This window comes from Melanerpes formicivorus, unplaced genomic scaffold (genome assembly GCF_026170545.1).
Source record: "Melanerpes formicivorus ecotype bairdi unplaced genomic scaffold, bMelFor1.0.p_v2 SCAF_70, whole genome shotgun sequence".
Lineage (NCBI taxonomy): Eukaryota > Metazoa > Chordata > Aves > Piciformes > Picidae > Melanerpes > Melanerpes formicivorus.
Window position 1 is genome coordinate 2610864 of NW_027142422.1, and position 19505 is coordinate 2630368.

Genomic DNA, 19505 nt, shown 5'->3' on the forward strand with positions numbered 1-19505 from the left:
CTCTGTTCCAAGAGTTGCCTTTTGCTCTACAAAACACTGCAATGAAAAACCCATGGTATCAAAAAGAGATGTAGAACTGAAGAAGTCTGAGTTCATGACTGACATTCAGTCTATCCATAAAAATAATGCTTTCATAAATGCTCATTAATCCTTGGTACTTCCATTAAATAAATAGATGAAACATGTATGACGTTAAAATCTGACTTCAGTGTACTGTGACTCTGTGAAGAAGTTATTCACTTCACAACGGGGAGTAATTAAAACAAGGAAAGGCCTCTCTAGATGAGTACAATCCTTTAATTCACCAAGAGACTAATCCTACACAGGATCACATCTACAGGACAATGAAGAACATTTTCCTAGAGAATACAGTTGCAGTCATGATGTCATCATGTTAGATTGGTTCCCCCCCCCCCCCCAGTTTCTGGGTTTGGTGTAAGGAGGAATTCAGACTCACAATCTAGACTGAATTTTGTGGTAGTGTTGTTCGAGTTAAGAGGAATCATTGCCCTTTGCTTTTCTGATATTTTTGCTCATTTGTGACTCTGCAATGATTCTGTAACCATCAACTCAAACACATAAAAAAATGAAATTGTTCTTCTTCGCCCAGGTGGCCACAGATGCACAGAATCAGATTTTTTAGGCATAAAACTGAGAGTGAAATTCATCCTCACTTTCCAAAGATCAGACTCTGTACAACCTACTTTCTTCCATTTTGCACAGCCAGTGAAGGACTAGTAGGTAAAAATTACTCTGGTTTTGGTGGATTTATCCCAGATAGTGGAGTCTAAAAAAGCCAACCCTCCTCTAATCTAGGATGTGTTCTTTCACTTATCACTTAGAGATTATTTGCCAGAAAGACACATGTGCACTTCCCCTTGTGGACAAAAGTGCCTCAACCATGAGGAAGTTTTCATGGTTCTGAATCTAGCCCTCTGACACCTTGTTTGCCTTTGAATTAACTATAGAAGCTCCTCTGTAACCATGAGCCACTGGCTGTGTTGTAGTCCTGTGATTTTCCAAACATCTGCTGGGGACTTTGAAACCACCACATTCAATTTCTTGTGACCTAAACTGCAATTTAACTCAGGTCTCTGAAGATGAAAGCCAAGGAAGCCTCTGCAGAGAGCAGAACATTTTCCAAAGCAGTTCTCAGCTTGAGGAGCTGAGAGCAGCTGGCATGCTGTCCCTGTGGGTCTGCAGGGCTTGTTTCCAGCTCCTTGTCAGACATCTGAGGAACCTCCTTTTTGCTTTTTTTTTCTTTTTTTGGCTGCCCCCACCTCCCAAGGCAAAGGCTAGCAGCCCCTGTCCATCTGTCTGGAAAACTTGGAAAGAACCCCACATTATTACTTTGTTTTCAGTTTGAGGTTAGTGGATGTTACAGATAGAGGAATAAATTATCCACAGAAGCAGCTGGACTAGATTGAATCTGTACTCCTTGCTTTCTTGGTAGCAGAATATGTCATCATTTTTGCTGTAGTGTAGCAAGGCCTCTTCTTCCTCAGCACAGGAGTTTATCAAAATTATACCAATGAAGCACAAGGCTTAGGTTTGAAATAGTTGTGGACATGGATTTTTAAGGATTTTGTTGATGTCAAAACTAAATGTACTGATGTCAGAGAAATTTTCTGCAGAAGGATGTCCCCAAGTGCAGCATAAACTCTCCAGCAATAGATAGCTCAGGTTAAGGAGTCAGCATCCACCTGGGATGGAAGAAACCCAGATACAACTCTGCTCTCTGCATCATTCAGAGCCTCCCATACCCAAAGTGAACGACAGTCTCCACACTTTTCTGATGGAGCTCTCAGTCTCTCTCAATGAACTCCTTGGAAAGAGGTATTGTTTTTAGTGTGGAAAGATGTAGAATGCAAAACCTCAAATATTTTCATCAAACAGAACTTGAATTCCTTGGCCAGCCCCAGCTGGAAGTTATTGTCAAGGTTGCTGCTCATCAAAGGACTCAAGCAGAAGGCAGAGACTTATTCTGGTATTTCTGTAGCACCTGTACAGTGGAGCCCTGATCCATGCCTGTGGCTTTTTGGTCTGACATATGACTCCTCAGAAACATGCAAGTAAATATTATTCAATGGTAATCTCACAAAATAGTCCCTGTAGGGCCACAGGTAATATGATGCACTTAAAGTTAGCCATGTGCTCAATTATAAAGTTATTACTGAATCAGAGGCCTGGTAGGCTGAAAATCTGATTAAGGTGTCTTTCAATTTGAGAAAAGTCCCCAGATTAAATGCTGGGGGGTTTCATACACAGCTCAGATGTATCACATCATTTGGGGAATATTCTTTTCACTTTTCATAAGCTTGTGCAAGCTGTAAAGTTGGAAATGTCTTCAAATGAAGTTTATTGAAGAGTATACTTTTCAGATTTTAAAGCAAAAGAGAAGTCTGCAGTCAGTGCAGAAGAAATGCCAATAATTTTCCCAAGCATTTTGTGTTTCTTACTCTAGAGTTTTTTAAATTAAGGTTCAATTAATATGTTATTATTCAAACCAACCAGAGCATTAAACAGAGCAATGTTGACCTAACCTTCCTATAACTCCATATTTCATTACAGTTACCCCAAAGATTAATTAGACCTGCTCAACAAAATGAATTTGTGATATAAGTGGTCATAGAAATAAGACTTTGAATGGAAAATCCTGTGAAGGATTTAAGTGCCAAAGTCGGCTCTGCCATGAGCAGACCTCAGCACTGACACAGAAGGAGTTGTGTCCATGTGCTGGGCGTGATCGTTACCTTTGGCTGAGCACATTTGGGATTCCCTGCTCTGTGGTGGAACTTCAGTCCACTGGTAAACCTGGAGTTCACACTGAGGAAATTTTTGCACTGGATGGCTCACTGGAAACAGCTCTGCAGTGTCTCACAGCAAAGTACAGTGTGTGACAGGAGGAGCATGATGCAGCCAGAGTGGTGGGATTTGAGAAGAGGGGGAATGGGAGGGATAGTGTTGATTGATTCATTCCTTTGGGCTCCCTAAGCATGAACTGGGGAGACACTGGCACTGCCCGAGGCTGTGGGTGAGCTGTTCCATGGTCTTTGTCTCCTCATGGACTATAGTAGGAAGCCAGGCAGAGCAAATAGCTAAAATAAGGATGCAAATGGGCACCTAAAACTTCACAGTAGAAGTACTTTCTACATCTGCACCCAGTGTGTGCAGATTTCTCCAGTACTTTCAGTATGATCTGACCCCTTCCAGAAACAAATATATTTTCTCTTTATAATCTTTATTGAATGCCAGGGTTTGGAAGGAATCTCTGGAAATCATCAAGTCCACCCCTGTGGAAGATTAAGACATCTTAATTAAGATATCTTGATAATTAATAAAGAAGCATGTAAAATATGCAACCAAATTTTAATTTTATGAAAGTTTGGAGAGGATAATCCAAAGCATTAATGAAAGCAGTCCTTTGTACACAAGTCCCCTCTTTGCCTGGAGGAGAAAATGTATTTCACATAAGAAGGTTATTTGTAGGATTGGCCATGGTCCAAATTCAGACCCATAAGCATTTGCTTAATCTTAATGAGCTCCAGGTAAATGCATGTTTAAACACAGCACTGGAAGAAAAGAAAGAAGGCTGAGGCAGATCAAAAGACTCATCAGACTGAAAAAATAACCAAGGGGAACTGTTCCTTGTGGCTGTTCACCACTAGCTCTTACTAGCTAATGTGGCTCTAGGAGCCGTTGGTCAGGGCTGAGGACTGCTTTACCCTCTTCACAAAGTGTATATGGAAACACAGCTCTGACATTTCCTCTTCCCATTTTTCTGCATTCTAACTCTGTGCACTTTTTCCCTGACTCTTGACACATGCATGGAAGTGAAACACACTGCTGCTGGTGGGGAAGTAAATTTTCCTTGTGGTACAGAACGTTGATTTTTCCCTGAAAAAGTCCATCTCCCCCAGAAGCAAAACATTTTCAGCTAAGAACCAAAACTTTCGTAGTTTAGTTTTTCTTATTTTTGACCAAAGTTTCCATTTTCCATGGGCAGGTAATTACGTCATGAGGTTTTTTTAGTGCTGAAACCTATTTCACTAGCTCATATATTTGCACTGTTCAAAACTACCTGAGTACAACTATTATTTTCCATCTGAATCTGCTGTGGCAAAGTGATAATAATAAAGACAGCCAACAAACAAGACTTGGTAATGTCACCACATTATTTTGAACCTTTCAGGAACCACAATATTTTCAAGTGTTAAATTATGAATAGTACGAAAGTAATGAAGATTAAGTAGCTGGAAGGCAGCAAGTTCATCTTCCTCTAAAGGAGACAGTTGTTCACTTGTCAGTGAACTGAGCTATGGTCCTCTCTGGTAGAGGATGCTGGAGATACTTTAAGTTTACAGGGGTTGAAGGAGAGACTAAATAAATTCACAGAAGATAGCACTTCTGAGGATTAGTATTGGTGGAGAAATTGTGTCTGGTTCGAGAAGACTCTGAACTGCAAATGTTTGGAGGATGAGAACATATTAATGGGAATCATCAGGCATATTGCAATGTCTTCCTAAGATGCTTTACTAGCATATGAGGCAGGGCACTGCACTAAATGGACCATCTGATCCAGTACTTGTGCTCTTTTGGGCATCAGTATTCCCTGCAGACCTATATACAGCTCGGAACTGTGATGTGTTAAGCACCTCCTGAAGAGCTTTCACTTCTCACCGATGTCCGCTGCAACTGACATTGCTAAGTACTCACAGAGTACTCGCAGGACCATGCTTTTCTTGCTTGAATTAGAAATACCTGATGAGTATCTCTTGCTCAGGAGTCCTACCTCCTACTACCTCCTACAGACAAGATGCTTAGACTCACTTCAGTATTTTACACAATCTAAGCTATGGAAAACAAAATGGCACATAAATTACACACAGAAAGGAGCAAAAAGGTGCCAGAACAAACAGTTTAGAAATGACAAGTTTTCAACTAGAAAAGAAAATAAAAGAAAAGAAAATGTTTAAAAGGAAAAAAGGTTTGCTATCATCATTATTTGCTTTCTAGGTAAATGCATCCCGCCAAGAAACCAAGCTGATGGAAGAATGTGACCAGCTCATTGAAATAATCCAGCAAAGACGACAAATAATTGGAACCAAAATCAAGGAAGGAAAGGTAAAAGCTAAAGCTTTTCTTCCTTAGATCACAAGTATTTCAACACTGCTTCCTCATGCTTACAGCTTTTTGACCTCAGGTACTATTAATACAATTTTGTATGAAAGTCCTCATGTAGTCTTGCAGTCCTGGGCTGCTGCTACTTCCATGTAAAGAGGAATAGAATATATCAAAAGTAGTATGCTAGACCCTAACAGTTTATTTGGCATTTTCCTTAGTATATGTGGTTCTTATTTTTAAGGATAAACACAGAAATTGTATCACCATCAGTAAGTGATAATTAAACTATGGCTAATTAACAATTCCTTCACACTGTTACACTTCTCAGAGCGTTTCCCCCCAAAGTCTTCACTTTCACAGAGTCACAACATTTGATATCATGGCTGGCAATTATCTACATGAATATTTTAGTCTGGATACCCTAATTGATGATTAAAATACTATCACATAAAGAAATTGTTTCAATCGTGGTCATTCCTGAGAACAGGAAATCTAACTTACCTACAAAAAAACCCCAAACATTCAAAAACCTGCAGGAAATGAAGCAAAGCATGCATTTCTAGTTACTGAGGTACAATTATTATTAGCAACTAACCTACTGGGAAGGAAAAATCTCTGATATTTAAGTTTCAATCCCTTTTGCTAGCTGCCTGTTAACTCAGAAACACATTAGAGTTGAATTAACAGTCTTATTTTCCATGTGCACGGTGTTTGCTCTTTAACTGCTAAACTAAGTCAAATATAAACTCTTCTTGTGTGGGAAAAACTCAGGACAGGAATGAAGTCAAGAGCAGGTTGAATGATTCATGCAGCTGACAGGATCCTTCAATTAACTTGAAATAAAAAGCCTGTAGGCAAGGCTGAGTTGAACGTGTTTGAAACCACAAGTCCCGTGCATTGTGTGACAGAACCTGAATTTCTTTATGCTGTTAACCAATCATGATTCCCACCAAAATGGGGGAAATGGCCTTCTGCATTGCTGTTTCAAGCCTTTCTTTATGAAATAGAAAACTTTCCATTCATTTGGATTTGTGCTCTACAATAGCTGCTTTTAAAACAAAAATCTGCTGCTTGCCTGGATGTATTCTAATGTCCAGAGTAATGGAAGATTTATAATGCAGTTAGCTCCAAAGTTGTTTGAATACAGCTGATATTAGAGTCTATCCCTGCTCTTTGTGCAACTTTGTTCAACCAAAAGTGATACCAGCAGAGGACTGGTAAAGATCTGGAATGCTTTGCCCCAGATGTTGCATACGTTGCAGGATTTTGGGGGATTGAGAGATACATAGGAAAAGCCACAGGAGATTCTGCCCAGTGTTTCCACTTTCATGAGAGCCTGTGGCTAAGAATCCTTCTGGAAGGTAGGACACAGCAAATTGGGACTATAGTTAGGGCTACAGAACTGGAAACATTCAGGTATCAAGTTCTAGCTTTGGCTCGATGGCTACAAATTCAGCCACACAAGTCTGGCAACGTGATGCAGCTCCACCCTTAACCTCACCTATAAACCCTATAAAATTAGGAGGGTGCAACAGGGAAAGAGACAAATAGATAGTTTTAGTTCTGATGTCATTCCTGCCATTAAGGGAGGGGGTAGGCAGTGCATGAGATGAGATGCTTCCTTTCGAAGTTTATCATCAGTTGTCTTCTTGAAGAAGATATGAAAAAGAACATAGCAAACAAAAATAAGCAGCTCATATATAGACCTCACAAATCATGACACACCTTCTGATTGCTCACAAGGTACCATTTATTTCAGTTAATTGTTTGTTTTCTCAATTAATAAGTACACAAATAGATGAGCTACGTGATATGGCAATGAACCTTCCCCTACTTAGACTGGTATGGACCAAATGGTGATCTCTGCAAGTGCACTGACAGACAAAACATTATGGTGTTAGTTCAGCCTAGAAGCTCATCAGATCATTAGCATTATCAAAATCTCACGCTTTCCCAGAATTTTTCTCCCTTTGTTGTTCCTGTCTTCAGGAGGAATAATAATTTTACAGAGTACTGATCATTTGGCCATTCTTTGATTTATGAAAATGCTCCAGATTTCTTTTCCTACTGGTCTGTGTTGTAGGACAGGTGTACCAAGATACCTTTATCTCTAATTAGGGTAAAATTGTATCTGAAATTCAATTCATCAGCTTCACAGCTTGTGGCCTAGTTGCCACAAGAGAGTGGGAATGTTACTGTGATCATAAATTTGGACATTTCTGCCAATCCACTTTCTGGTTGGTTTCCTCATTTTTAATGCTACTAAATTCCATTTCATTTCCTTCTTATTTCTTACTCCTGTTCAAACTATGATCCTGATGTGCTAACAATGGGAAGGACTCTCAGGCCTTTCAGGAACTAGGGGCTTTGTTAGCCAACATTGTCTTTAAATGGAGGATAGACCATGTCCCTCCCTGCTGTGCCCCTCCTTAACCTTTCAGCCAAAGACTACAGTCACATCTCCTGTGTTTATCTCCAGCGCTGTTCACAGTAGTAATAAGCAGCTCTCCAGCACTACTGTGTTTTTGTCCAGTTAAAAATATCCAACAAGAAAACACCCTGTTTGAAAAAAAAAAGTGCCTAATGAAAAGGGTGGGCATCTATTGTGAGAAGGACTGAACAGGGTTTTCCTGTCAAGGTTCTTTTTTGTCAAATTATTTTTTATGCAACTCACCTCAGCAACAGGAAGAAGTAGTTAACTATAAGCTGCCTGTGACATAGATCTCCTCTCTTCAGGGGAACTGTTATCTAAATAGCCCTTGGTTATCATGTAAGCAGAAATACCAGGAAATGACGTTGATTCTGTTGGAAAAGAGGCCAGCTGTGCTTGTTTTGGCTCTCCCCTGTTGTGTTCCATGTGGAAAATATTGAGGCTGAAGGGCTGTGCCTGCCCCCTATTAAAAATGTTACATGGCTAGATGGGGCTCACCATCAAGCTGGTGTGAAAGAAGCTCTTGTCAGCAAAGCCGTTCATCTTAGCTCCCCATTTGCATTCCAGCTTGGCCTCGGAAGTGCATATGTAATCGTGATTTGTGACCTTAGAGATGTGACTGCTTTCTTATGTTTCACTCAAGGTGGTAAGGTTGAGAAAACTGGCTCAGCAAATCGCAAACTGCAAACAGTGCATTGAGCGCTCAACATCCCTCATCTCTCAGGCTGAGCAGTCACTGAAGGAGAACGACCATGCTCGCTTCCTGCAAACTGCTAAAAACATCACTGAAAGGTAAAGCAGACTTTCCTCCTGCAAAACCTCAATTTAAGGCAAATGGCTTATCACAGTTACCACACTGTCTTGTCCCACCAAAGAAGGGGCCAAAGGAGGCGGGGGGTTAATTGACACATTCCTCCAAAGCACTGCTTTGTGCTGTGTCAGAGTGGTAAGGACCTTACTGTAATGCTGAGCAAAGCGTCTCTGTACAAACTGGAACAGTAGGAAATGGGGGCAAGGTAAGAGACGAAACAGTAACAGCATGCACAAATGAAGGAGCCAGCTCAGATCACAAGCAGGCATCTGGTGCTAAACAAGGCTTTTGGAGGCTGAAATTCCTACTGCATGAAATATTCTGAGATTAAGGAAATCAGGCAACGAGCACATTCCTTAGATGAAATTTGTGATTATCATCATGAATTAATCTTCACAAAATAGCAAACAGCAAGGTAATGAAACATGTAACTCTGGGAACCTGTGGCATGCATCTCTGAGGTAGCTTGCTCAAAGAATTGGAGATCCAACAGCTTGTGTGTTTGGCAGTTAAAGCAGCTGCTGTGTTGGATCCCTGGGTGCAGGGAATTTTTATGGCTCCTAGGACCCTAGCTTCTCTTCAGTGTGCCAGCGATATCAAGGACCCAAAGACAAGGGAGTAAATATCTTCAGGAAACTATGCTGTCAGAAAATTCAGGCTGCTTTTCAATGCAATGCTGTGAATGCTAAAACATTCCCACTTGATTTTAGCAGTATTTTCCAATGAAAAAAAAAAAAAAACCACAGTAAGTGTTCTGTTGGAATTAGCAGATAATTAGCCATTAGAGAAACAAAAGCAGGAGAATGGATCTGGATAATGAAGGAGGAAAGTATACAAAATATGCTCATTCATTCAGCTATTTTTAAATTTCTAGGTTCACATTGTCCAGCCAGTTCTCACCAAATGTGAAACAGTCAGTTCCCTGTTCTTATTACTTAAGTCTATCACTTTGAAGGGCTGTATGCAGATTCTTTGACTATCAGGCTACAACAGAGATACCTAATCAATTTAAAATGAAGACAGCTCCACTGGCTTGCTCGTTACAGATTCAGAGAATAGAAAATCTCTTGAGAAGAGCCAGACAAGGCAAGGTAAAGGAAGGCAAGGTATGGAACAGCAGTGGATTGCACATGATCTGTCATACTTTGTGGCCAAACCATCACAGACTTAGACTCTGGTTTGGGTTCTGCACCGAGTTACATTGTGACATCCCAGCAGAAGCTGCTAGTAAAATGACCACATTGATATCATGAGTAAAGTGCTGAAGGTGAGGGTCTTCCCTTCTTGAGTATCCAGTGGAACAGGCAGTAGGGTAGAAACCTGTGTAGACACAAAGCTTAATTGACTAGTGGAGAATAGTCAGAGTAACTCCACTTGTAAATATGAATAGTTGCATCATAAATACAGTCACAGGAGAGACACTCAGAGAGCAGAAATGAGACCAGCTGACGTATGTGCCAAATCAGATCTAATTCTTGGCTATCATAGATTGCTGTCTGTAATGAGGTGGCTGTGAACACTCAGAAAACCAGAGAATCATTTTAAGGAGTAAATAAAACCAAGGGGGAAAAAAATCAAGTGCTTGCAGACAAATTATAGGAGGAAAAAGAGAGTAAATCTGATTAATAAATTATTCCCACAAGTAACTCTCTCGGTTCTCATGTGCTGAGCAATATTTTGTTTGTTTCTAGACGGCTCATGTAACAGTCTCACCAGGGCCCTTGGCTCCAGCAGCTGTAACAGTCTCCTGAAATTATGCTCATTGCATTTCTTTATGCACATATTTCAAAGTAATTGCAATATAATATTCTCTGTTGTAAGCACAACAGGTAACTATGTATAGCAAAGACATTACACATGCTACAGTGATTAAGATCATGCAGTTTTTACAGTGAGTGAAACACATTTATTCTAGAAAACCCTTTCCAACTAAGTGCAGTATCAGATAGAGCAGGGAGAACTACAAGAGGAAATTCAATCTTCTGGACCTAATATGGTGACATGATGTCTGAAACTGAACTGTTGAGCTCTCCCAAAAGCTGACTTACTCACTCAGTGCACCCTTTGCATGGCCCCAAAGAAAAGTACAAAAGGACCTCTTGATAAGCTCTTCTTCACAATAAATGTGTGCTTTATGGAGGCGTGCAAAGATGCTCTTAATCCTAGATCCATGCTTGTTGGATTACAAGCAAAGTATTTGTTCATTTTGTAGTGGTGTGCATCATTCTTGAATTTGCTCTAACACAGACCCTACAAGAAAAGGATGGGTTTTTTTCCCCCAAATGGATGTGAAAACACTGTGGTGCAACTGCAGGTGAACTGCTGGGGGTGAGAGAGGTGTGGGAGAAAACAGGGTGAAAGACCTCTAAGCACATAGGGCAAAAACCACCTCAGTTTTCCTCTCTGAAAAAAACACCACCTGTACCAGGATCTACTTCAAATTAAGTTCTACAGCTAAAGCTGCAAGAGAAACACTGCTAAAAGCTGTACAATACAAAGTATTGACGAGGAAACCTCTTCATCCTACTTCTTGAAACCTATGCAGAAGGCAAGGAAATGTGCTGCTCACTTTTGACTCTCCTGTGGTGTTTTCCTAAATGCTACACAAGAAGTATATGAAAATACACTCCTCAGTAGCTCTCCACTTGTCCTGCAGCCATCTGAGCCCTGCCTACAGAGACATACCCTGATTGGAAAACTGCTAATTGGAGCAATCAAAATATTTTCATCTGACATGTCATGGATGCTGACACGAGTAGCTGATGCACGCCATGTGCGTTAGTTGTACGATTACCTCCAAACTTAAATTCTTAATGAATTTCTGTTGTGTAATACAGGATTCAATAATCTCTTTGCTTAAGTGGATGGAATGTTTTCGTATACATATCCAGCATCAAACTACCCAGAAACAGGTATTTTGAGATGCTAGGCTGAAGGACCTGAAAAATCCATCCTGATAGCAGTCTTCTTGTGAAAGCAAAAGCTCATCTCTGTGTATTAGTGCAGCAGAACAGCACAAAGAGTAGATGTAGCCTCTCAAATGAGGTAGGCAAGGAAACCTTTCCATTTTGGAGGAAATGTAAGTATGCACACATGCTTTGCAGGGAAAAAAACCTTTCAAAATAAACTGTGCTGACATCTGTTTGTTTTATCTCCCCCTCTGTGCTTTTTGAAGTTAACAACAGCATGCTGTGCTGAACAGCTAAGCAGGTGTGAGGATCTGCAACCAAGCCCTTGGGACAGCAGTGCCAAGGAATGCCTGGAGCAAGAAAATGCTTGGGAAAACAAGGGTTGGGAGAGATGCAACATCTGTCATGAATGCTTAAAATACCCAAAACTATGGTGCTGTTGCTGCTTTGATTCAATGGGTGACCAGAAAGAACAATTCAAAGTATATTATTGCTCAACCAGTATTGTGTTAAAAACTCATCTAACACTGCATGTTAGGTAAAAACTAAGTAGTAAGAGATTTTTTTACTGGAGACTTAACTCACAGAAATGGAGGTGGCAGAAGAACCTAACCTGAAGCACGTGAATAAAATACATGTAAAAGGGTTTTGAGAAGTGATAAAAATCCTAATGATCAGCTCCTACCTTGATGTGAAAGTTGCTGTGTTGCATGCTGAAAGACTTTTGCTTTTCGTTTTAGGGTTTCCATGGCAACTGCATCCTCCCAGGTCCTAATTCCCGAAATTAATCTCAATGATACTTTTGATACTTTCGCACTTGATTTTACCAGGGAGAAGAAGTTGTTGGAATGCCTTGATTATCTTACAGGTAATTATTTTTCTCTCATGGTGCATCTATTATGTGTTTCTCATTAAACAGTGGTGAAAGGATTTTCTTCATTCCTCTCCTGAGGAAGCAAGAGCAACTGCTCTGAGAACAACTGAGGAACTACTGAATCAAACATAGAGCCATGAGGGTGACAAAGGGTTTGGAGCACCTCTCCTACAAGGAAAGGCTGTGAGACCTGGGGCTCTTTAGCTTGGGGGGGAAAAAAGAAGATGATGACTGAGAGAGAATATTATCAATACATATAAATACCCAAATGGTGGAGGTTAAGAGGATGGGGCTGGGCTCTTTTCAGTGGTGGCCAGTGACAGGTCAAGGGTCAGTGGGCACAAGCTAGAAGACAGGAGGTTTTACTGAAGGAAAAACTTCTTTGAGGGTGCTTGAACACTGGAACAGGCTGCCCAGACAGGCTGTCAAGTGTCCTTCTCTGGACACTTTCAAAACCCTCCTGAATGCATTCCTGTGCAACTTGATCTATGTGAACTTGCTTTAGCAGAGGTGTTAGACCAGACAACCTCCAGAGGTCCCTTCCAGCCCCTACCATTCTGTGAATTTGCAATATCCACCTGCTCTAGCATGGATCCTCCACAGGATGCAGTGCACATATTTGCTCCACTGTAGCCTTCCATGGGCTGCAGAGGGACAACCTATGTCACCATGGTCTTCTCGACAGGGGAATCTCTCCTCCTGAGCCTAGAGCACCTCTTCTCTCTCATTCTTCACTGATCTTGCTGTCTGCAGGGCTGTTTCACATTTTCTCTCTCAGTTGCTGTGCAGCATTTTTTACCTTCCTTTAAATATTTTATCACACAGATGCATGACCAGCATCAGTGATAAACTCAGGTTTGAGCAGCAGCGAGTCCCTCTTAGGAATGACTGTGTCCAACACACAAGTCATCCCTTCAGCCCAACTACTACCAAAACCTTGATGCATAACCAAACACACTCTCCCTCTTAATTCTGAACATATCATCCCCCAGCAGGTCCAGAATGTTCCAGGGAGACTTAGGTACTACAGAGCATGGCTGGGGTGCATTTCCTACCTCCTCTTCCTTCATCCTCCCCACCAGGCCACGGGCAAGTGGGAGTGACAAACAGCTAAAAGCCACTGCAGTGTAGTGGAGTGAAATGAAAGAACAGCTGGAGATCAGCCAGCAGCAGCCAAAGGAGGGAAAGTAGGGACCAAATCCCATTTCCCAGGGGACAGATGCTCCATGTGTTACCCTCTCCCTTGGGGCTACCTCCTCACTGTGGCAGATTGGAGCCTGGCAGATTTCCCATGAGCAAACAGAAGCTGTTCAAGTAATCAACATCAAGGATTCAGGACTGAAAGATGTGTTCTTATGCCAGTGACACTGTGTATTTCTGCCATCACAGAACTGGAGGAGTGTCTGGGACTAGAGAGCGTGCAGTGTTGCCTGTGCCAGCATGTGGGATGGGCTCCTTTCAGAGCAGAGCCCTGGCTCACTTAACTGAGAGCTTTGGTCTGAAGAAGCGTGCAGGATTAGACCTTTCCTGAAGGCCTGAGTAATGTGCAATCCCAGAGTGTGTCATGACTCACAAAGAGAAACAAATTACTGTAATTTAGGGTGTTTTGATTTCAATGCCAGAATCAGAACAATTCATTCCAGTTCAATTGAAAACAGAAGAGACACAGGGTAGGTTTTCATTCTGCAGTCTTTACGCATCTGCTGTTAAGAGCAAGAATTTGCAGTGCGACGCACAAAGCACTGCTAGAAAAACACTTGAAAGCACTTCCTGGGCTCACCCTCAGAAGATACACCTGTGCTGCTTCAGAAGAATGGGAGTGTGTGGAGTCTTCTCAGCAGCAGCCTCTGGAACTTTCCATGCAGAGGGCTGGATTCTGGCCCTTCTATAGAAGAGCCAGGAGAGTTGGTGTTATTCAGCCTGCAAAAGACCTGGTTGTGGGCTTATAAGAAAGGTAGGGACAGACCTTTTAGCAGGGCTTGTTGTAATTGAACAGTGGGTGATGGCTTTAAACTAAAGGAAGGTAAATTCAAAGTGGATATAAGGAAGAGGTTTTGTATCAGAAAGGTACTGAAACATTGGACCAAGATTCTCAGGGAGGTGGCAGATGTCTCATCCCTGAAAACATTCAAAGTCAAGCTCCATGGGGCACTGAGCAACATGGTCTAGCTGAAGAAATCCCTGTTCATGAAGAAATCCCTGTTCACTGTAGGGGGTGTTGGAATAGATAACCTTTAAAGGTCTCTTCCAATCCAATTTTTTCTATGACTTTTATGAATAAAGGAACAAATTAATACAGGCAAGAGCAAAGCTGCCTGCAAAGGGCAGCACCACTCCTGATTTATAGAGTTGTAAGGTCATGTATCTGAAAGGAATTTCTGTGTCAGTGTGTGACTGGTGAATACAATCAGTGCTTAACACATACTCTAGCAAATTACAACAATAATCTGCTGAGAGTAACTTTAGCTTTTTATATAGCACCAGTGGCATGTTCTGGTGTCTCCTCTTCCCAAAATAGACTGGAATTTTGCTACCAGGTTGAGTATTCACCCCAAAAATATAAAAAAGGCCAGGGAAATGAAAGAAAATGTCAAGAAATAAATGAACTACTTTGCCCTAACCTTGCAATCTACTTGTAAAATAATAAACCTCAGCTTGCTTTATAGTCAAAGAGGAATAACCATCTCATTTTAAAGCATGCATATCAGGTCAGATGACCTCCTTCTGGAAGTGCCTTTTCCTCCCAATCACTCCAAAAGGAGGAAAGGATAGAAAGACTCATTCAAACACAGATATTTGTAGTTTGGATCTTTAAATCAATCTAGCAGCCTGTTCCTGTGCTCTCTTTTTGCCTTTACAAGTCATAGCTTCATAATACTGCTCTAATTGATGTGCACTGCAGAAAATGGAGGTGGAATCTGTACCAAAATGAAGAATGGTCTTATCACAAAAATCCTTTCTGTGGTCCATCATGCTGGCTCTGTCATTTACACAGGTCCTCTCTGCCTTCTTCCTACCTTGTCTGCAGTCTTGAAAAATCACTCTCAAGGGAGTTTGAGGGAACTTTCAAACACATAAAGCAGTTTAGCTGTTTTTTTTTTCCCCTAATCTACCATTTTTACTCTTGCCTTTGATGCCCAGTGAAGGACATTTTTAGCTGGTTCTGTCTTGTACCATTTTTCTTCACATTAATAAATAGCATATGGCTGCAATGGAGAAATCCAAAACACATGTCCCAATTATCTGAGCATCAAATGCAACTTATGCAGACAGTTAAAATACATTAGTGTAAATATATGTATGTATGTCATGTTTATGTGTGTATGCATAGTCCCAAAAGTCAGATGCACTTAATTATTATCTATTATCTATTATCTATTATCTATTGCTGTTCAGAAACTCTAGGGGAAGATTAATTTTATTTTACCTCTTTCAGACTGGTGAATAGAATCTTCATAGATACTGAACTGAAAACTGTATGGCTGAGTGAACTGGGCTTTGCTTTTATCATGTTTCACAGTTAAGTTAAATGAAGACCATTTGTAAGCCTCAGTGGTACCTCTGTGTTGTGAAGTAAGCGAAGAAGCCTGTCTTGTATCTATCATCTATACTGCTTATGACCAAAATGTCAAAGCCTGATTTCCAGCTTCATTCTCTCTGCTGTCAGTTGCCTTCAAAGCAACTGACCTTGACTGTCTTCTGGAGATTTTCTTCTCCTGTGGTTCTTCCCAGTGTACTACTTGTCAGATCTTCATCCTCTGACTCCCAGCTCCGGTTTTTTATGTGGCATATTGGATTTTGCATCTTTCTTTCTTCCTAGGCTATCTCTTTCCCAAATATAAATGTAGCTGCTTTGTGCTTATCCTTTCCACAGCTGTCTGTCCAAAGTTTCTGCTATCCAAACGAAAATCTTTTATATCTCTCTGAAAGTTGCCAGCCAGACATTGAGATGTCAAGCTCAGTGTATTAAAACCATACCCTTAATCTTCCTCTGACTGTTCTATTCTCTGTACATATAGCCTTGATGTCTTTTGAAAGCTTTCTTATCTTGCCAGTTGCTCAAACTCTTCATCTGGAACTTATCTTTTTCTAAACATGTCTCTAGCTAGATCAAGGCAACGCATTTGACTTGCAAACTCTCTGCGCAGCATTACCAGCACAAGGGCTTTTTTTATCCACTGTGAACCAAAAATACTTGTTCTATCTCTTGATACTTTGAAATCAATTGCAGGAACATCTAGTCTGACCTTGCATTTTACCCTTCTTCAGAAATCCCTTCTGAAACAGTGATAAGTTTTCTTCTTCCGGCACTTTAGTTATGGCTCAACAAAGAAATAAGTTTTGCCTAGCAGATGCCAACACTTTTTTCAGAGAAAATCAGCTTCCTTCTGCAAACCCTTTACAAGGTTTGAAGAGTCTCATGCTTTGGGTGTAATTTCTTCTGATTCTGTTGGTTTTGAACAGCTCTGCTCTATGCAAAGACTATGTCTAGAAGGTCGTATGACTGAGCTCTTAAGGGCAACTCATGTATGATGCATTACTGGAACATCATATTTATGTAAACATCCAAGTGCCTTTGAAATCCCTGCACACTGCTACTGTACACTGTCATGATAGACCTAGAATCAGTAAAAAATAGCTGAGACCGCTCCAGAGCAGTTTCCTCATCTCCCTCATGTTCACACCAGCAGTATGTGGTACCATTAAGTCATGGAGATGCTTTAGATCTTCCTTTTTCACTCAGTATCCAAATCAGTAAGGAACCCTTAGAAAACCAATCATGTCATGACAGGAGGGAGGCAGAGACCAAGCATGCAAAAGGAAGTTTAGTTGATTTTAGTCTCTGTGACTTTGTGCTGAGAGGATTGAGATATAGTCTCAGTAGTCACCCAGGAGCCACTGAATTCTTGTTGGGATTCATCAATAAGAGGTGGCAGTTTCCCTAAACTCCATCTTAGGTGTATGGACCATGCAAGTACTTTCAGCCTTCTCCAGAGCAAAATGCAGATAATGTTGAAGGAAGGTGAGTTAGACCAGCCAGGTTGAAAGGGAAGAGGTGTGCTCACAATGTCATTTACTTCTGGGAGCACATTTAAGAAACTGCTTTTCTAATAGCTCCTGTCCTTCCGGCACTTCAGATCTATTTCCTGACCTTTTCCACGTGCCTGCTAGGTCTTGACTTGAAGTCAACCAAATTAACTCAAGTAGCCTTCAGCAATTAGTTTCTCTCCTGTCAGAGAGTGTGGATTCATGAATGTAGGTGGATGAAAGTCAGAGTGACTTAAGCAGTTATCACTCCCACATCTTTGCCCTGGTCCTCTATGGGCCTTGTCCCATTTGTGGAGAGCTATACCTTAGAAAGCAATTCCTTAGAACACTGCAGCTTTCATTGTGCCTTGCTAAGTCTGCTAGCACTGATTCCAGGTTCCTTCTTCAGGCTGTAAATTTTGGGTTTTCTAAAGCTGCTTCACATTTCTTTTTGTCTCTCCTTGCCAGTGAGTAACAGTTTGTGAAGGCTGCTAATAACTCACATTATGAACATGACTTGTCAAACTTCACTCCTGTTTGATGGACTGAAGTGGACTGGAAAGGGTCATGAGCAATCACTGCTTCTCCACTGGGAAACAGGACTAAAGGGTGGATATGTCTTCCACTGCTGTGCTGGAATCATCCTGGACCTCCCCTTTCTGAGCAGTGGTGAAGCACAACCAAGTCAAGACCAAGTGGGGGAAGTTACCGGCGCAGTCTTAAGGTCACTCTGGAGTCTCTGTAGAGCTTTCTGTGTGGCACCTGAGCTCTGAAGCAGAACTTGTACTTCTCATATGCAAATCACACACTATCAAATGTAATAGCAAAGATAACTGGTTACAGTCCATTTCTTTTAACTGCATTACCATCTTACACTTGGCAACAGAAAGTAGAATGTGGAATGATGAATTTGATGATCAGAATTCCACATTATTTTGAAAGTCAGAACAAAACGTTTTCAGGTAGCCTTCCTTGCCTGTCTGCAAGAGAAGCAGGTATCTATGTTACTCTGAGTGCTTTATGAAATGAGTGTTTGAAAAACTGAGTTTCATGCAGTCTTAAGTGAGTGTGAGTTAATCACAAGAGCGAGGGAAAAGATGTCCTGCTTAGGTCGACTGTTTTTCTGTCATTCTCTTTACATGAAAGCCAGCGAATCTCCAGCCATAGGGCCAGCCAGGTGTGCACACGAAGAGAGATCTTAGGCTTGTCATTTTCAAAAGAGCTGGAGACACTGAGGTGGTACTGAAATGCACTTTAAAGGTCATTAGACCTTCAGTAATTCTAGCTTCCCATAAATCAATATTTATTATCTGTGTTGTAATATCAACAAGGACTTTTCCCAGGTAAGAGGCTTTTCTCTGTAAAGTGAAAAGGTGACTGAAGATGACTTTAGTTGAATACTAGAATGCAAAAAAAAAAAAAAATTGATCATCTGATCTCTTTTTTTTGCCTTTGGAGGAAGGTAGAAATATGAAAATAAACCTTCAGACACCACACCAAACCAACCAACCAAAACCCACAAACAACAACAACAAAACCAACCAACAAACACTCTAATAATTGTTCCACCAGATAAACTTTTGAAAGCAAGCTGATAGGATGGATCCAGTGCTGTATAGTTCTCACAGCAGGTAGTTGGCCTCACTTACACAAAACCTTCAAACTGCAGCACTAATCTCAAGAAGACTGCAGGTTTCATTCTCCTCTTTTTGTGTATATTCCCACCCTGGACATCTGCTCCTATTTCAGTCCATTTCTTTCTGTGTTTACTTATATCATCTGTCCCAAGGGTTCCTCTTCTGCATTAAAAATAACAACAAACAAAAGGTATTGGTGAGCTTCTGTGCCACAGCACTCAGAGCATTGCAAATCATGGTCATATCGTGAAACACATTTGAACATTTCCTTATGCCCTTGGTTGAAAAGGTTGCTTGGAAGTGCAGCTGCACTTTTAATTCTTGGGAATGTCAGTCAGTAAAGCAGGCACATTAACCATAGGAATTCTTAATGAGCAATAAAACAGATGTTTTATACAAGTGAGGTATTACAACAGTACAGGTGAAATTCCTTCAGAGGGGACTTTTTCTAAGGCCAGTAATTGCGGCTAAAGGAAGTTAAAGAGATGACAGTAAAAATACCTTTCAAGTTGCCTTCCTTTCCCTTTACTGCTGGAGTATTTTGATTGTTTCAGCCTGAGTGGCCTCCTTCCTCATTTCATGACAGCTCCAACACCACTATTAAGCCCAAGGATTTCTCTTTTAGCATCATAGTGTCATGCAGGGATGATGATTAAGAATGAAGCTTCCACTGAGGTACGCACTGAGGAAG

The 19505-nt window shown here is 41.0% G+C and overlaps 1 protein-coding gene across 9 annotated transcripts in view; it reads left to right on the forward strand.

Annotated features, from left to right (window-relative positions):
• Positions 1-19505, forward strand: part of MID1 (midline 1) — a 276661-nt gene that overhangs the window by 232367 nt on the left and 24789 nt on the right. For all 9 annotated transcript variants that reach the window (XM_068163147.1, XM_068163145.1, XM_068163150.1 and 6 more), the window contains 3 exons: positions 5017-5124; positions 8199-8347; positions 12016-12143. In XM_068163147.1, coding sequence (XP_068019248.1) covers positions 5017-5124; positions 8199-8347; positions 12016-12143 — 385 coding nt within the window. The remainder of the gene's footprint in view (positions 1-5016; positions 5125-8198; positions 8348-12015; positions 12144-19505) is intronic.